This window comes from Mastigoproctus giganteus, chromosome 3, assembly GCF_048544385.1.
Source record: "Mastigoproctus giganteus isolate SK-2022 chromosome 3, ASM4854438v1, whole genome shotgun sequence".
NCBI classification, from domain to species: Eukaryota; Metazoa; Arthropoda; class Arachnida; order Uropygi; family Thelyphonidae; genus Mastigoproctus; species Mastigoproctus giganteus.
Window position 1 is genome coordinate 163,684,366 of NC_143577.1, and position 19,344 is coordinate 163,703,709.

A 19,344-nucleotide genomic window follows, 5' to 3' on the forward strand; every position below is an offset into this window, starting at 1 on the left:
GGATGATTTTCTTTTACCTCGACAAATAATCATCTGTTGTTTCGCAGAAGTGCATTATCCACACTTTCCCCATCTCTGTTTACATGGTCACAGTAGCTGAATAATCCGAATGACACCGACATTTTGGATAGTTTCAAAAAAAAAAAAAAAAAAAAGAGAAAAATTCAAATTTAAGAACTAGTGACAATATCGATGACGAGAGAAGGAAAATGAGGACAACAAAGGTAAACCTTCTGAACATGAAATGTTGGTATTTGGTGAGAATGAAGTTAAATAATTGTGAATTAGGTTTCAGTTAAAGGAAAGAGATAAAATTCGTCCATTTTGGGAATACCTAATCGAAAAAAACAGTTTCCAGAAAAATTGAAGAGCATTTGATGAATGCTCTGAGTACGATACCAATTTCATCAAGTGAATGTGAATGAGGATTTCCCAAATGAATCTGATTGTCAGCCCTACTAGAGCTTCGTTGATGACAAAAACAATTTCTTTACTACTATTTCTTAATTAAAATTGTAGGTCCATCGCTGACATGCTTCAATGCAGGTTGCCAGTGTTGGGTACCACTATGTCAAAGTATTAGGGAGGTGGTCATAATTCAGTGGTCACTCAGTGTGTGTGTGTGTGTGTGTGGGTATATATATATACAGGCATACCTCGGTTAACGTTACCTCTGATAATGAAGCTTCGATATAACGAAGTCGGCAATTTCAAGCCCCATTTAACATAAAAAAAATATATTCTAGTTCAATCACCTGAAATCTAAACAAACTGAAGAAATTACGGAAACCTTTGGGGCTTCTCGTGGTTGGTTCGAGAAATTTAAAAAAACGGGCCAGGATTCATAGTGTAAAATTAACAGGAGAAGCTGCAAATAAGTTTCCAGAAAATACTAAAGGAAATAATTGAACGTCAAAATTTTCCAAATTTGGTGTTCAATGTTGACGAAAGCGGTTTGTTCTGGAAACGGCTACCAACAAAAAGTTTCATTTCTATTGAAGAAAAATCAGCTGCTGGGTTCAAAGCAGCCAAAGACCGTTTAACGTTGCTCTTTGGATCAAATGCCTCTGGCGATTATAAATTAAAATTGTTATTAGTTTACTATTCAGAAAATCCGAGGGCGTTAAAAGGTAACATGAAAATAAATTTACCTGTAATATGGAAAGCAAATAAAAAAGCGCAGATTACCAAGGAGTTATTTACTGATTGGTTTGTTAACCACTTTTTTCCTGAAGTAAAACGGTATTGTCAAAAAAAACAACTTTGAAGAAAAAGCTCTTTTGTTGTTAGACAATGCTCCTGGACATCCTACTGATCTTAAAACGTTGGACACATGCATTCCTGTCAAAGTTGTGTTTCTTCCAGCAAACACAACTTCCCTGATTCAACCATTGGATCAGGGAGTAATAGCATCATTTAAAGCTTATTATCTGCGTCGAACATTAAGCAGTTTAACTGAACTAGAGGATAAAGAGGAAATGACAGTTAAAACTTTTTGGAAAAACTACACCATTAAAAACAATTGAAAACATTGATAGTTCTTGGAAAGAAGTCACTAAGAAATGCTTAAATGGAGTTTGGCGCAAAATATGGCCAGAAGTTGTACTAGAAGAAGAAAATAACATCCAAGATATTAGAAACGAAGTTATCCAGATGGCTCAATCACTATGTTTCGAAAATGTCGATGAAGAGGATATTAGAAATTTATTGAATGCAGAAGATGGTGGTCTTTCAATGGAAGATTTAGAAAACCTTGTTAGCAACGAAGACGAAGTTAAAGAAGTTCCTGCCGAAAAAGTGTTAACAACTAAAGATTTAAAAAGGTGCTTAAATGACATGGAAAACGTTTCAAATTTTTTTAGTGAAAATGATCCTGATTTAGGAAGAAGTGTTATTGTTAAGCGATCAGTGTTAAATGCAATAACTCCATATAGGCAATTGCTAAATGAAAGAGAAAAACAGCATAAACAATCAACTTTAGACTTATATTTTAAAATGTGATTTCACTTTGTATGTAAGTTGACCGTTTATTTAATAAAACTTTTCTTTGTTCGAAAAAAAAGCTTTTCATTTTCTTTACGTAGGAACGTATCCCTATTCTGGCCATAGTATTTTCACCTCTGAAAACGAAGTTTCGCTTAACGAAGTAATTTCGTGGAACGCATCCTATTCGTTATTCGAGGTATGCCTGTACCTGTTAAGTTATGTACCATCAAAGTTGGCCAAAAAGTATAACATTACAAAGACAATAATTCATCAAGATGAGTAAGTAAATAAATATGGAATAAACATGGAATATAAACAAAAGGAAAGCCATGACAACTACGGAGTTGCTCAGTAGAGAAATATGTGCAAGGAACTAGAAGCCCTCTATAATTGAGGTAACACAAAAAAAAAGGTGAACTGGAGAAAAATTCTGAAAGAAATGTGAGCAACATGTCATAGACAATAGTAGAGAAAATGGAATATCGTTACAATCGTTAATGATTATTAAAATGGAAAATAAACTTAGATGTGAAAAATCAGAAATAATCAGATGTGGTAAAGAGGTAAATAAGTTATAAAAGTCATAAATTTCAATACTGAAAATGTTGGTATTGGAATTAAAGGTTTTGATGACATTATGATTATTACTGATGATCCAGATAGATGGAAGATTAATAAATATGGTATTTAGAAATTTAAAAAATTGTTTGCCTGGCAGATAACAGCCACTTTTTTGGCACTTGTAATGAATCTGAAGCCGACAGGATGCTTATGGAACTTGGCTATCATGTATAAGAATGGTCAAGTAGAATTACAAATTTTGTGCATAATTTTTTAAGTAAAGGCCATAAGTTTTTTAATGGTTGCATTAATGCCAAGATGACAACGTAGAAAGGTGGTACTGTTGTCAACTTCCTTTTTAAGACTGGTATAGTAAAACTGTTTGCAAAAAATGGCAAAATTGTTAGAAGCCTTATCTACAGGGGTGATGATGAAGTTCTGTTGTAAATCTAAGATGGCTTTTTTTAAAATAAGAATACCTAATATGTGGCTTATTACAAAGATTATACGCCTCAGAAACTGTTTTTATAATGTCTTGGTATACAACATTTATCCAGTTTTGGAATGCTTCCTGAGGTATTGTATATTTGTAAGCTAATTTATTACAAAAATTCAAGATATTGAGATACAAATCTTCATATATGCTGTTTAAATAGGCTTTATGGGTAGGCCTAAATTTGAAACCTTTTTCCATGACAGATTTGAGTGAAACGTTATGGACAATATCCAGATTGCCAGTGATAATGTGCCCATGACGTTGATCTACGAAAGAAGCGTATATGGGATTATTGCAGCGACATGGAAGATCTGAAAGTTGCCTAAGTTTGAAGCCAAAGTTTTATAGTTAGATATTTTGAGTCCAATAGGAGATTCATAGCTGAAACAGAGATGAATATTGAACCTGAAATCGCTATAAAATGGGAGCAAACTATTACGATTGTTAAGCAAATGATGCCAAGGAATTTTATCAAACCAGCTATGCATAAATTTAATAGTGCAGTATTCATTGCTGTATGTGGTGATGGAACCTAGTCTAAAAAGAGAGATATCTAGAATGATATGGTTAAGCTGGACATTTTTAAATTTAAAATTATCAATGAAAGAAGTTAAGGCTTTAAGTATAGAGTTCTTGATGTTGAAGAGAAAAAGAGAGATATTTTGCTCATCAAGAATAGTGTTATCCCAAGAGCCAAGAATATTGCTAAAATTGTGCCGAATATGCCTGTAATGTCGGTACATTTGTATCTACGTTTGTTATCGTTGAGGAAATGACAAAGATGAAAAAGATTGTAAATACAGTGGTTAGTGTTTAAACAACCATTACTTAAAGATTTTGTTAAAGAATTTGTTATTTAAACCATAGGGATATAAAGTCATCTTATGTGCACATATAAATAAATTTTCATAATAATCTTGAAGGATATTATCATTGATGATAGCAATGATTTTAATTTTGACGTTGTTAAAACCATGATGGTGGTGGTGGAAGTGGAAAAGTTCTATATCTGTATCAAAATTTGTACCAAATGAAAGGTTTTTGCTCTTGGATCTATGTCCGTTAATTCTAATATTGAGAGAGTGTAGTTTGGCCAACATATTTAATATTGCAAATATTGCAAGTAAGCAAATATATGACATTATTAGTTTTGCAGAAAGGTGGAGTCAGAATTAAAGTTGGTCTCGGAGTTATCCATCATGGGACAAGTAAGACATCGTTTGTCTAAACATTTTCAAAAAAATAAATTTTTGTTCAAAATATTTTTGTTAATTGTGGATTCAGAATCAAAGTGGGTAGAGCTAAAGGTATGATTCTCCTGAATAATATTTGACACCACCTCCTCAGGAGTAGGATGTAGCGCAACACGTTTTCTAGCCGAACTAGGGGAGTCCAATAGGGGAGACACAGTGCTGACCCGCCATATTAGGGACTTTGTTCATGTAAGATAAGATAAATTAAATAGGGCAAGTTGTGTTAGCGACAAAACCATCTGAAGGTATGACAAAAGAAAAGAAAAAGAAGGGTAAAGGAAAGTAAAAGTAAGGGGTAAGGGTGGGATTGTAGTTAAGAATAGCAATGCGGAAAGCTGCAGATAACTAAAACTTAACATATGTAGTATATATATATGTATGTAGTATATATTATTGCATCTCCTACTCATATATACTACATTTGTTAAGTTTTAGCTATCGGCAGCTTTGCTCATTGCTATACCACTCTTAAAAAGGAAGTTGACAACAGTACCACCTTTCTACGTTGTCATCTTGGCATTAATGCAACCATTAAAAAACTTATGGCCTTTATATAAAAATTAAGCACTAAAATTTGTAATCCTACTTGACCATTCTTATACATGATAGCCAAGTTCCATAAGCATCCTGTCGGCTTCAGATTCATTACAAGTTCCAAAAAAGTGGCTTTTATCTGCCAGGAAAACAATTTTTTAAATTTCTAAATACCATATTTATTAATCTTCCATCTATCTGGATCATCAATAATAATCATAACGTCATCAAAACCTTTAATTCCAATACCAAAATTTTCAGTATTGAAACTTATGACTTTTCTAACTTATTTACCTCTTTACCACATCATCTGATTATTTCTGATTTTTCACTTCTAAGTTTATTTTCCATTTTAATAATCATTAACAATTGTAATGATATTCTATTTTCTCTACTATCGTCTATGACATGTTGCTCACATTTCTTTCAGAATTTTTCTCCAGTTCACCTTTTTTTTTGTGTCATCTCAATTATAGAGGGCTTCTAGTTCCTTGCACGTATTTCTCTACTGAGCAACTCCATAGTTGTCATGGCTTTCCTGCTGTTTATATTCCATGTTTAATCCATATTTATTTACTTACTCATCTTGATGAATTATTGTCTTTGCATCAAGATAATTCATCTTGATGAAGCACCGTATTGGACACATGAGTAGTACGTGGTAAGTTTTTTTATTTATTTCCATATTTTTTATGTAGGTTATTGAACATTTTTCGATACAGTAAGTCCCTGACTTACGCAACTATGGATTTACGTAAATTTGTTTTCACTCAATTTTTTTTTATTATTTTTTTTTATTAGGATTGTAAAATTTAAAATAAAAAAAAAAAAAATAAATAAATAAATAATAAGCGCACACAAATTGCACAAGTGAGATCGGAGTAACAGAAAAAAAAATAGGAAAGAAGAGAAGATTCTTACAATTATTTATGGTTTTTTTTTTTATACGACTGAAGATTTCAGTGAAGGGGACACACACTTCACCATAATAACATAAAAACCAACAGAATTCCGGCTATCGGTATCATCGCAAATGCAATAAGATTGAGTTTACTACCTGTTTATAATAAATTGCACTAACAGAAAAGCCCAATAAAACGGATAGTGCAAATTGTTTTTTATTGTTTTTTGTTGACCTCCAGAAATGTGCTTTAGTAAAATGTGAACTCGCGCGGAGTGATAATAGCCTTAACCCTGTGAAGTTCTTTTCAGAAAATTTAATTTTGACCGTTATCATGGTGTCGACTAAGAGAATAAGTGGCAGCTGTACTAGTAAATCTACCAAGAAAAGGAAAGCGATCGATTTGGATCAGAAAATTAAACTAATAAGAATGTATGAAAATGGTCAAACATTAACGAGTATCATGCTAAATTCAGATTTGTCAATAATAATATAGTAGCAATATATTACTAGTCATTCCTGAGTTACGTAAAATTTGACGAAGTAAGAAGTCCTGGAATGTATCTCTTACGTATGTCGGGGATTTCTGTATTTTTGGATTAACTGGGAAATCGATGATCCAGGATTTGTTTTTTACCACCTATCCCGGAAAATTGAGAGTCTACTGTATTTGCTTTTATCATTTGATTATTGTGAAATATAATGGAAAAATAAATACTTATTCCAGTTGCTTTTTATACTGCTTATTTTGTAACAAAAACTGTAAATGTGATCTGGATTGAGTTCAACACATGGGTTCTAAACAGGTGGCCATCTTATTTCAAGATAGCAGATCAAAATAAAAGCACCTCTCCCTCATGCAATGTGCTCATGCCCACTCTTGAAACAGAAGCACCAAAGTTGTGACGACTGAAAACACATTTTAAAAAGCACATTTATTTTTCTCACATTTCATGGGAGAAAAGGAAATAAACCTTAAATTTGTCAATCAAAACAAAACAAAACAAAAAAATAATAATAATAAAATAAAATAAAAATATCAAGAATGGATAATATTCCAAATCAGAAGTCTACTACAATTTTATAAGTTTTAATGGATGAAAAAAATAGTTTTATAACAATGAAGGAGAATGAAATCAGACAAATATAAGTTTAAAAAAAAATTCTATTCCAGTTAAGTGATGTTTCTGATAATCATTTCTGGATAATCAACATTCTACTGCAGTTTAACTAAAGGATGAAAAGATAAAAAAATAAAAAAAAGAATTGTACACACAGTAGCTGGAACAGTTCAGGCAGTCATTCTCCATAGTAGCTCAATTTAATTTGCCCACTTTGAAATTTTTGAGGATGTGACAAAAAATGTATATTAATTGAATCTCTCTCATTTTCACACTTGTGGCCACCAAAGTAATTTAAGGTTGAAATTATTTTATCGTTCCAAAATTGTATGAGCTGCAAATATGTTTTGCTAGTAAAAAACATTTTTTTAACCAATTAAATTTTTTTTTAATTTCTTATTTAACCATATCTACAGCAAAAGTAGCTTTACAGTTTTAATGCACTATTAATCAAAATTGTCTATATATTTGTTAGAGATGGAGCTATTTAAGGGGGGGAAAAGATATACTTTAAACTTAAATTTAGAACTTACGAACATGCTCTATTCAAACACACTACAAATATCACATGCCTGGAGTTAAATTATAAGGAGACTACTGACTAAGACTCACCAACCAACAGCATTTGCCAATGGGAAAGAGTTAATTGCTTTAACTTGTATGCATGTAGGGATAATTTTGATCTTTTCTGCTGCTGCCTTTCTTTTAGCTCTTTTGTTCTTTAAAACCACCCTGTTCAGCTAACTCTATCATGCAATATCTATCAGGAAAAGTTCCCCCCCCACCCCACCCTGAGTAATTTTAATAGGAAACTGTTAAATATGGTCAAAATGACATCCCATTAGGCCACTAGGAGTTTTGGTGCTGCCACTGAATGATTAAGGATATTAGAGGAAGTGATGTTAACCATTGAAGCTCAGCATGTTGAAATTAAGTTCAAATTTAATCATGTGGTCAATGAAAAATTGTTTTATCTCTTATTCAACCTACCTATAGCAAATGTTGCATTAGACAATGACAAGAGACTATTTAGACTGTTTTTCAAAATAACATAGAATTCTAAGAGCATACTAAAGAATGATGATAAGCTTAATGAAAAATAAAGAATAATAATCACACTTACCCACAAACACGAGATCTGATAAAGCAGGCATGTCCCCCTGAAAGGACAGCAATGCATGGGAGAATATATATAGAGTAATTCATATGGTAGTTTAAATTTCTATTTTATTCAATATAAATAAATGAAACAAGCTGATTTCATTCAAATACTGAAAAGTCAATCTCAGAAAATCTATAAACAGATTCTGCATATTTAAATGATAATTACAACTGATAAATTCAATTAATTTCTAATCAGGCAATTATCTCAACTGCCCTTAACTTCTGGACTGCTTAATGTCATAAATTGGCAAAGAGTTCTTCATTTCCTGCTTCTGTGACATAGATCCAGAGGCAACACATACTTTCAGATTATGTACATTCTGTGTGATTTTTCTTAATTGACCTCAATAAGACACAATATATCTAAAACTGAACAATAATATATTTGCATGATACATTTAATTTATAAAGAAAACAAAGGCAAGCATTAATTCTGTTTCTTAAACATATGACAAGGTGGCTTTCCTAAACCAATGTTCAACCATCTTAATTCTCAAAGTATCAGCATAACCTATAGAGTAAATGTTTTAAAGCTGATCTAATCCACAGACAATAAATCAGGATCCAGTTTTACAACATCTAACTTTCAAGGCAAAATTTTCACAGTTTCAGAATAACTATTAAACCCCTAAAAGATAATTCCATGTTTCAACTTACTTTTCTCAAAATTATGCAATCTGAGTGGTGATGCATTCTTCCTCCAGATTTTCTGGAATTTTCACATAAGTAGCCTTGACTAGATTTACCTGAAAAAGTCAAATGCTTTGAACTAATGATACTCCATTTGAATGTGATATATATGTGTTTGCATTGCAGCTTTAGTTTTGTGTATTTCTTCTGACAGGAGATGTGTGGCAGGATTTGAATCCTATGAAAATTATGATGCCAATTTTCCTCAAGAAACACACAAGAGGGTAACGTCCAGTATCACACAGAGAAAACTTCAATTAACCACATCACGACTGACTTCACATTATAGCCTTAGTTGCCAATGCACCATTAAACACCAACCAACCAACCACATCATGCTGCAAAAACATGCACTAGTACCCATAACAGCCTTTAAAGGGGGAACGCAAATCAAAATATCATCTATAGAATAATTCACTTTAGTCACTACAAAACCAAAATTTTAAAACAGCTATTATTCTCATGGCATCTAACCCCCACGCTACCACAACAACAATAGTCTGCAGATTCTTCTAGCCACATGAATGCTAGTAAGAGAGTAATACTCTCAGTTAACACAATGGTGTTAGCAAGCCACCTGACAGGTGACCCCTTGAAAATAATATACCCACATTAACCATTAATCAATGATTAAAAATCTGAAAATTTTCTACCGTCCTTTATAAATACAGTCGGTCCTCGTATAACACATGTTTATATTACACGAATTCGATCATACACGATTTATAAATAGGGGAACGATATCTTATATAACACGAACCGAATTTGCTTATGCACGATTCGCCTTTGTGTTTACAAGAAATGGCAGTCGAAGGCAGAATCACCACAACCGAACGCAACACGATAGGAATGAAGAAGATTCTGAAAATGTATTTATGTGTTTTATATCAGTGAAGGGGAAACACATTTCACCATAATAACGTAAAAACCCACACAATTCCAGCTATCGATAATTTGCAATTAGATCGAGTTTACGACCAGTTTATAACAGATTCCACTAGCAGAAACGCAACTGGAAATTGTTTTATGGTAGTAACCCCCAGAAATGTGCTTTAATAAAATGTGGGGTGTTAATAGTGTATCTCTGCCTTTACGGTGTTGTTTATTCAGTTGCTACACGGGCGCAGCTTTGTTTATGTGTATCAAGCGTGCCTCCTCGTTTTGTAATTGTGCTTTATTCCCAAAAAATTAGTAAAATACTTAAAAGGTGTGAAAAGGAAGCGTCCTGGCGAAGACACTGCAGATTCAGAGAGGAAAAAAAAAAAAAAGCAATATTGATAAACAGGGGCGGACTGGGTCAAAAATTCTTACCCGGGAAAATTTATAGTGGTCTCGTACTATGGTTTATGGCCAAAATCACACCGGCCTTCAGCCCACCAGGATTTCCCGGGTAAAGCTTATGGCCAGTCCACCTTTGTCGATAGAGAAAAAATATGAAATTGTGAAACGCTTTGAGCAAAATGAAAGACCATGTGATATTGCACGTGCTACAGACCGAAATGAGGCAACGCCAAGAATTAGAAAGAATGCAGAGAAAATAAAAACAACTTTCATAGCAGGAACAACACAAAGTGTAATTAAAATCCATTAGATTAAGACACAAAGAATTGGAAGAGATGGAATGGCTGTCATCTGTTTGGATAGAAAATCAAACAAAAAACAAGTTTGCTTACGATAGAAGCAAAAGCATTAGCAATATTTTATTACGTAATAGTCGTAATAAAATACGTAACTAAAATACGTGACTTAATATTATAATTGATACTTACGTATTATAAAATACATAAGTATTTTATTACGACTATTTTATTTAATATAATAAATTTTTATTATTTAAATAGATAATAAAAAATAAATATTTTTTATTATTTATTATATTATAATAAAAATAAAAAAATATTATAATATTATTTTTTATTACGTATTTTAATTGTTATAAAATACGTAAGTATTTTATAACGATTAAAATTACCCGATTATTTATTGTGTTTGGTAATGTTTTGGTTCCAAATGTGTGTTCAATCTTGGGTGGTCGGCACATAACCCCACTTTTCCCATAGGGCCTGTTGTTTATATTGCACGAGGGTTTCTAGGAACACAACTATTGTGCTATACGAGGACAGACTGTACAGTCAAGCTTTTACTGAAATAGCTTCTAAAGTAATTTTTTTAGTTTTCATAAAGAAATTGCATGTGAGAACCTGTCAGGTGAGCTGCCATCATCTTTGCAACTATTTGGGCTTTTTACTTGCAAAGTACTGATGACTTGTGAAATATTGATAGTGTGTTTCCTTATTTCACAAAACCACTTGCAAAAAAAAAAAAAAAAAAAGTCAGCTCCATCTATTAAACTACCAGTTAAAAAGATATTAACATAATCACATTCACTAGAAGTAGGTTAAAATACAAACTTTTTGAATGTCCTAATATATACACCTAATAAGCAGAAATATATATGCACATACATGGTTGAAATTTTGTGCATTAACAGCCTTTAAAACTGGAAAAATGAAAGACTAAGAAGCTGATATTTTTATGTCTAAAATGTTTATTCGCAATTTTTAGTAGAATTAATATATTTTTTATTCTTTTTAAATAAAATGTGTAAAATATAGTGTGTTTTAAGATATTTTATTTTATTATTAAAACTTAAAAAGCACATACAGTAACTACACCAAACCATTCGGAAAAGATCAAATACTAGTACTGTTCAAGCAGAATTCAAAAAACCCAAAACACAAAAGAAAGCTGGACACCTATCAGGTGAACTGCCACCATTTTTGCTACATTTTGATACTACCACTGCTGGATTAATGAAAATGGCAAGTTTCTCTTGGATCAGCAGCCCTTCACACAAGGTAAATAACACTTCATTATTTAAAGAAGAGGGCATTCTAGTCGTGGAAGAAAACAGTCGGTGGATTTTTGGCTGCCATAAAGGGATAAGTATTTTTAATTTTTACTGTATTCTTCATTAATTAACACACTACATTGTGTTTTACAGAGATATTAAATAGGTTTAGTAAAGTGTATTCATGTCTAACTGCACCATGGGTTCCCCCTATCTCTGCGGTGCTTTCATTGTGGGTGTAACAGTTCACTGTAAAGGCCAGAGATTTAAAAGTGTATGGATTTTCTAAGTGTAGTGTTATGTTAGTTAAGTAAGTTGTTTGGTTTTTAGGAGCATTAGCAACTAAGGCCATATTGCTCCGGGATATGCGGTGGTCATTCCCTGACCTTTCCGCATCCTCCGTAGTAGTGTTATGTATTGTTGTTGTTCTGGTCATTTAGCTGCTAGATCCCTGCTGGGGCCCAACGTTGCCCACACTTGGCCCCATGGAGGCAGACCAGGTACCCAGTAATTGGAATTTTTTACTCTGGCAGGCCACCTAGTTTCCTGAGATTTCAGTGGCTAGGGCCTATAAAAAAAAAAAAGGAAATAAAAAAGAAAGAAAAAAAAAAAAGAAAAAAGGGGGTAAATGCTAGGAAATAGTGAAGGCCAAAAGGTTTACAATCAATGCAGTTTAAATTTGGGCATTTTTTAAATTTTTGATAAGTTGTGTGTGGGGGTTATGCTGGCGTGTTAAGCAGAGCGGGGCAGGGTGGGGGGAAAAGACTGAAGACTGGGGAAAAAGCAGAAGTGTGGGGATGATAGAGAAGGGGGATCCCAGAACATCAGTGAGACAGGCCCATGCCTCACCAGGCAAAAAAGGGGGACAGCAGGGGAGGGAGGAAATGGTAATTAAAAGTGAATAGGGTTAGAGCACCCTATTTAGATCGCCAAATGGCATTTGGCAGCGAGCTGTGATCTGTCCGGTTGTCCCAGTCTGATCCCAGCAGTGATCAGACCAATTATAAGGTCATTTGTGGGTAAATCCCGTCAGCGCAGTCTGGTGTTTGGAGTCCGTCTCTGGTTTGGGGTATCAAATCTTGGGCAGGTTCCTTTGCTACCTTGGGTCAGGTCCTGCGAGTCCCTTATTATGCTAGTTCAGTCCCAAAGGAAATTCTTGTATCTGGGTGAGCCAGTTTGGTTGGTTCCAAGGATGGTTAGCTTTGTTGCGGTGTCTGTTCTTGATCTCTGTAGATAGTAATAAGTGTCCTCCTTCAGGTGAATAGTTCCTGGGCAAATTTTGTCAACTCCTTATACTCCTCTTGCAAGTCCAAAAGGTTTGATGCCACGTCTCGAGGGAAGTAAGTCAGTTTTGTCGTCAGGAGGCAGTGGAGATCCTCATAGTTTTCACAGTTGTACATTATGTGAGACCATGTCTCCACTTCCCCACAGACACAGCGGGGATCGGTCACTAATTTAAAACTGCTTAGTTTGGCATTCAGGGCCCCATGACCTGTTAACAGATACATTGTGTACAGTCCAGGGTGAAACCATGATGGTACATGGTACTTTCAGGTATAATCTTCCGACATTAGGCAGAAATTTCCTCATTATCTCCCCCTTTGTGGATTCTGACCACCTGTGCTGCCAGACCTGTTGCAGGTGGTTGGCGAATTTTGTTTTCTCTATTTTCAGATTTCCTGTAGGGCCAATGGAGCAGCCCAGGAAGGTGCAGGAAATGCTGCATCATAGCATAACGCACCACCTCAACATCAAGGGGGAGTGCTCCCGCCAGAACCTGCAGAACATGTGTACTCACAGGGCAAAGTGTAAAGTGTGTTAGTTGTCCGACGGCACCAGGGGTTTCCCCCATCTCCACGTTGTATTCTTTGCAAGTGACACAGAACTCTGTGGAGGCCAAAGATTTAAAAGTGTGTGGGGAGTGGTCTGTTGTGTAGCGTTATGTTCTGTTGTTCCTCTGACCATTTAGCCGTTGGGCCCCTATTGGGACCCACCATTGCCCACACTTTGACAAGAGGAGGCAGGTCAGGTACCCAGTAGATTATTTAAATACTCCAGCAGGCTCTACCACCTAATTTTCAAGGATTTCCGTGGCAAGCCTAAAAAAAAAAAAAAAAAAAAAGGGTGTACACTAGAATTTGACCAAAAGAGATTTACAAGAAAACAGTAGAATTTAGACGTTGATTAGAATTTGGCGGCATTGTTAAGGGGTGTACTCTGTCGGTTTAGTGAGAGAAGGGAGGGAGATTGAAGACTGGGGGGGAAAACAGATAGAAGAATAGGGACAATAGAGTAGGCATCCCCAAAGAGGTCAGTGGAGACGAGCCCCACCAGGCAAAGTATGGGGGTAGGCAGGGAGGAGAGGAGACAGAGACCTGTCTCCTCCCTCCCCTCCCTGGGGATGGGGTTTTTAAAGAGAATCGGGTTAGAGTACTCAGTTCAGATCACCAATGGCATGTTGGCAGCAACGCCACAGAATGTCTTTGTCAGTGTCATGTCCAAGTAGTGTCAAATCCAGTAGAAAGGTCAAGCTGCCCATCCTGCTTTGGGGGTGGGATATGTTTGTTGGTAGTGGTTAACCCACCAGGCAAAGGGGTGGGAGAGACACACATTTACTTCATTCATAATCTGCATTCTCACTCTACTTGTATTCTATTTTTATACTTTTTTTTTTTTTTTTCTTTTCTTTCAAGTTTCATATATATATATATATATTTTTTTTTTTTTTTTTTTCACTCACACTCATTCATCTTTTTCTCACACACCAGGGGGGATGCAACGATGTGTAATGTAAATTTAAATACTAATTAAAAATAATTAAATAAATTAAACTAATTAAAAAATTAAATACTAATTAAATCTGTAGCATTTATGGTTTGTGTTATTTTTCTCACACACTTACACTTTCATTTCATTTATTCGACTTTTGCTTTCTGCACTGCCCTCTCTGGGCACCTCAACTTACTGTTATTCTTTAGTTGCAGTGCAGGCCTAGCTGCAAGTTTTTTGCAGGCCAGGGGAGAATGCAGTGATAGTGTTTGTATGGTTAATAAATGTTTGTTAGTATATATAAAGTAATGCAAGTTATTTTTAACTTTGTATTCTTTTGGCCAATTACATTTGCTCTTCCATTCATTCCCATTCACTCTCTCTTTCCCTATGCTAGGATTTGGCACCACTCTTCCTTTCATCAAAACTGCCATTTATTCCCTTTTACCATAATTTCTAGTTCACTCAGTGCCCAGCCTATTCATTCTATCCTTCATTCTCATTCATTCATTATTCTTTCATTCTACATTGCACCCCTTTGCTACTAGCTTACTGATATTTTTCAGCTAATCTGCTTCCCTGGTTGCCTGTACATCTCCCCCTCTAAGTGGTTACTTATTTGGCATGGGGCCTCAGGTTCCTACACATGGCAGGGTAGTCCTGAGGAGGTTTGTCATGTCAGGTTTCTGTCAGGGTGCAGAATACTGCTATCCTGACAGTTTTCAAGTCATCATCTGGGTGTGGTGGGAAACTTGGGCAATTTTAACTATTAATTATTGATTAATTGCTGGGGGGCTGAATTGCCATTCTTTGGATAGTTCTGCACATTTTGAATACTTTCTGTGTGAGAGATGTAAGGGCTTTATAATTTGACTCTTTTATGATGAACACATGTTCTTATCCCCTGGGAAGTGGGCCAATCGGTGCTATTAGCTCTGTTCTGGGGATGTCATATATTATACATTCATATAGAATGTGCCCAGTCTTCACTCTCGCTACAGGTGCAGTTTGGGTCATTAGTTTTTCCTTTAGGGAGCCATGACCTGTCAATATAAATGTTGCAAAAAGTCCACTTAGGGGCATATCACTTAGGTGACTCTGGGCTAACAATTGCCACCCATGGTAGAAACGGTTTGGTAACCAGACCTCTGGTTTCCTGCTCCCATTTTGTTTGCCATAGCTCATGGAGCTTTGTGGATATTCATTTTTTTTTCATCACTGAAGGTGTTGGTTGTATAAAGGGCTATCCCCAGAAATTCTGTGGGTATGCCCTTTTTAAATCTATAATATAAGCCTCTTTTGGCTACTTCCAGGTAAAGTGGGAGAGCTCCGGCCAGCAACTGTAGCACAGTGTGCTTACTGTGCGACATGCTCTGGTAATTGTGAATAGTATTGTCTTTTGTATTGATTTTAATTTATTCCTATTTCTTTCTATGGCCGAGCGGGTGAACCATGCACTGGCTCCATAGGTGATAAAAGGTAGGAACATTGCACGGTATATGATTGCCAGGGTGTTTCTTTTGAGCCCCCAGTCTGCTCGACTGATCCTGGCAATCATACCTGCATAATTTCTCACTTTCTTCGCCAAGTAGATCAAATCGGGGTAAAAAGTTAATTTTGAATCAAAGACCACTCCAAACTATTTTAGTTCTGTTACTATTTTTATAGTGGTTGTGTTAATTTTGATTTGTGGACATCTTCTTATGTTCAAATTGCCTTTTAAAAGTATTTGTTTGGTTTTTCAGACGATATTTTGAGCATGTGCATTTGTGCCCACTCCTGAAGCTGCAAGAGGGCGGCATTTGATCTTTGTTCTACAACCACTTGCATGTTACCTTTTACAAGGAAAATCATGTCATCTGCAAAGTACAGGTTTTCTACAGTACCCAGATCCAAGGCCAGAAATTCATCCAGAACAATGTTCCAGAAGAAACAGCCGAGGATTGAACCCTGCGGGAAGCCTTTATTCACAGGGCGTGTCAATTCCTGGAACCTTGTGCGTACTGAGACAGTCTGTCTGTAAGGTAGCTGTTTATTATTCACAGTGCAGCAGGGCCGTAATAGAGAGGAGTATTGTCCGCTGAATAGAGTCTAGTTGTTCATCTATTAACTGCAGTAGTTGCTTTCCAGAACTAGATGGGTGACATGCAAGTTATGGTCAGTATAAATGTCGTTTTGTAATACAGTCCCAAAGCATCCCTCTTGAGTCCCCAATCCTTTTTAGCTATTCTTGCAATGAGGGCAGAATATCTCCTGATTTTCTCCCAGATATGTTTCAAGTGTGAGTTGAAAGATTGGTTCCTGTCCCGTATGACGCCTAAGTATTTCATCACACTGAATAGTCTGATAGTTGTATTTTCTATTTTAATTTGCGGTGATCTATGGAGATTTAATGTTCCTTTCAGTAGCATTGAGGAGGTTTTTCCCGGTGAGATCTTAAGAAAATGGATCTTCATTCAGTCTTGCAGAATTTGAATTGCTTGATTTGCCTGGGTTCCCAATTGAAGTCTGTTGTCTGTGGCAAAAGTCAGTATCAGGTCATCTGCGAATGGACTTCCCCTAGGTCGAAGGCCAGACACTCATCCAATATCATACTCCAGAGGAGTGGTACAAGTACCAAGCCCTGGGGGAAGTCCTGTAAACAGGCCTGGTCAGTTTCTTGTACAGAGTCACCACTTGTATTTTTCTCTGGGATAAATATGACTTCATTATTTTGTAAGGACTGATGGATGTTTTTGCCTTCCGCAGTCTAGCCAAGACACTCGGCCACCAGATGGTGTTGCTCCAGCAAAATTGACCGAAATAGGTTTAGTAGCGTTCGTTAGATTCTTATTTTGAATTTAACCAGTGATTTTTCGAGTTATGTTGGCACCAATATTGTCGAACTAGCCGCCATATTGTAGTCGATAAGAAATAGTGTAAAGTATATATATCTCAAACTGATAGCGTAATATATAAAGTAAAACTAAATAGCCTAATACGAAGCACTGTATTAGGAAATCTGTTAGCTTAGTATAGTATTATCAATTAATCAAAAATATTATTAATCTTATTAAATTTCATTGTTAATTAAATTATTTAAATGGAAATCATAACCCAGACTAGAGCTGCGAAGCAAAGATCACAGACTAGCGAGAATGCTCTGACTCAGGGGGAGAAACAAAGAGGGCAATTCTCTATGCATCACAGCCTCAAAAAATGTGCGAAATGTGAAATGTTTGCCGACCTTTCTAAAACAGGATATGATCTAGCCAAGGAGGATGCCTTTGTGTGCTAGGTGTCCAGAGTGTCAAGAAATTAGGCGCCAACTCAACTTTCTGATGGGAGTCTATGAGAGCTTGAGGTGTAGGGTAAATGCCCTCAAAGAAATTAATATGATGGGTCCAACAAGCTCTCAGCTGCCCAGCTCAATGGTAGAGCTCACTCCTGTGCATCAGGCAACACAGAGGCAATCTCCAAGGCAGAATGCACTGGTCCCAAGGGAACTAGTTATTATTGGTGACTCTATTGTCAGGGAGATGGGGAATATGCTATGCAAGGATAGGTGGAACAAGACCAGGGTATGTCTGCCAGGGGCAAAAGTTGATGACGTTGTAGAGCAGATATCATCTTTTAGAGGCACAAAAGGTGATACTATTGTACACATTGGAACTAATGACATTAAGAGTAAGCGATATGCAGATTTACTGAACAAGTATAGGTCAATATTGAAAAAAAGTCGTGAGTTAGGGTTGTATGTGAAAGTGTCTGCAATTCTGCACAGACACGATAGGAGGGAGTATATGATGAGAGCCTTGTCGATCAATTTGGCCCTGGAGAGACTGTACAAGGCTCAAGGGTTAGAATTTTTTTCCAGCCTCGTCTGTGCTTGTTGACAGGAGAGACTGCTTCTAAAGGGATGGGGTACACTTAAATAGAAAGAGTGCAAGAATATTTGCTGATGCTATTGAGGCAGTGTTAGGTGGGTCAGAAAACTGCTAGCGTAGGGAGGGAAAACAAAGACTAAAATGTTAAAAGTGGCTGCAAGCAGAGGCAAAGTGATTCTTGCACTGATTCTATTAGAATGAGCAGCAGCCTGGAAAGCAAGGTAACGGAGATTTCCAGGACTGCTGGGAGTCACAGTGGAACAAGTAAATACATGGGCTGTGTTAGGGTAACTAAGAGTAGAAACAGGTGCATGTATACTTGCATGTACACCAATGCTAGGAGTATAGTTAATAAATTCGATGAGCTTGAAGTGCTAGTCAAGACATCAAATGCAGATATTGTTGGGATATCAGATATCAGAGACATGGTGTCACACAGACATAAGCAGTGCAGAACTAGAATTTGGGAAGTACAATGCGTACAGAAAGGATAGACAGGACGGAAAGGGAGGAGGGGTTATGCTGTTAGTTAAGAAACACATAAAATCTAAGGAAGTGCATCCAATTGATGTGGGTGGACAATGCAATGTTGAGTCTGTTTGGTGTGACATAAGCATTGGGAAAGGAAAAATGAGAGTAGGTGTGTGTTATAGGCCTAATGAATCTGATGAGTATAATGAGCAATTGTGCAGAGAAATAGAGTGGGCCAGGAAATTAGAGTATCTTATAATGGGGATTTTAATTTCCCGGATATTGACTGGAATTTGTGGGTTGTTCACTCACACACTAGCAAAGCTTTTGTGGATTTATTGGATGATTGTTTTCTACAGCAGCATGTTTGGAAGGCAACTAGAAGGAGTGATCTGATTATCAGTAGTGATTCTTCATACATCAAGAATCTACAGATAAAGGAACGACTAGATGACAGTGATCACAGTGTGCTGAAGTTGGATTTACTCAAAGAGGTAACTACCATCAAGGATAAAGGAAAGGGTTTTTGCTTTCGTAAAGGTGACTATGGTGGTCTGAGACAGTATTTAAATTCTATACAGTGGGACCAACTGATGATGTTACCAACAGCAAATTCAAAATGGGAAGCATTCAAAGAATTAATGTTCAAGATTTAGGCCTAAATGGGTGTCACAGATGAAC

At 36.0% G+C, this 19,344-nt stretch overlaps 1 protein-coding gene across 1 annotated transcript in view; it reads right to left on the bottom strand.

Annotated features, from left to right (window-relative positions):
• Positions 1-19,344, bottom strand: part of LOC150088379 (dynein axonemal light chain 1-like) — a 173,251-nt gene that overhangs the window by 52,653 nt on the left and 101,254 nt on the right. The window contains exon 8 of the mRNA XM_090370753.1: positions 7,976-8,012. Within this exon, the coding sequence (XP_090226879.1) occupies positions 7,976-8,012 (37 nt within the window). The remainder of the gene's footprint in view (positions 1-7,975; positions 8,013-19,344) is intronic.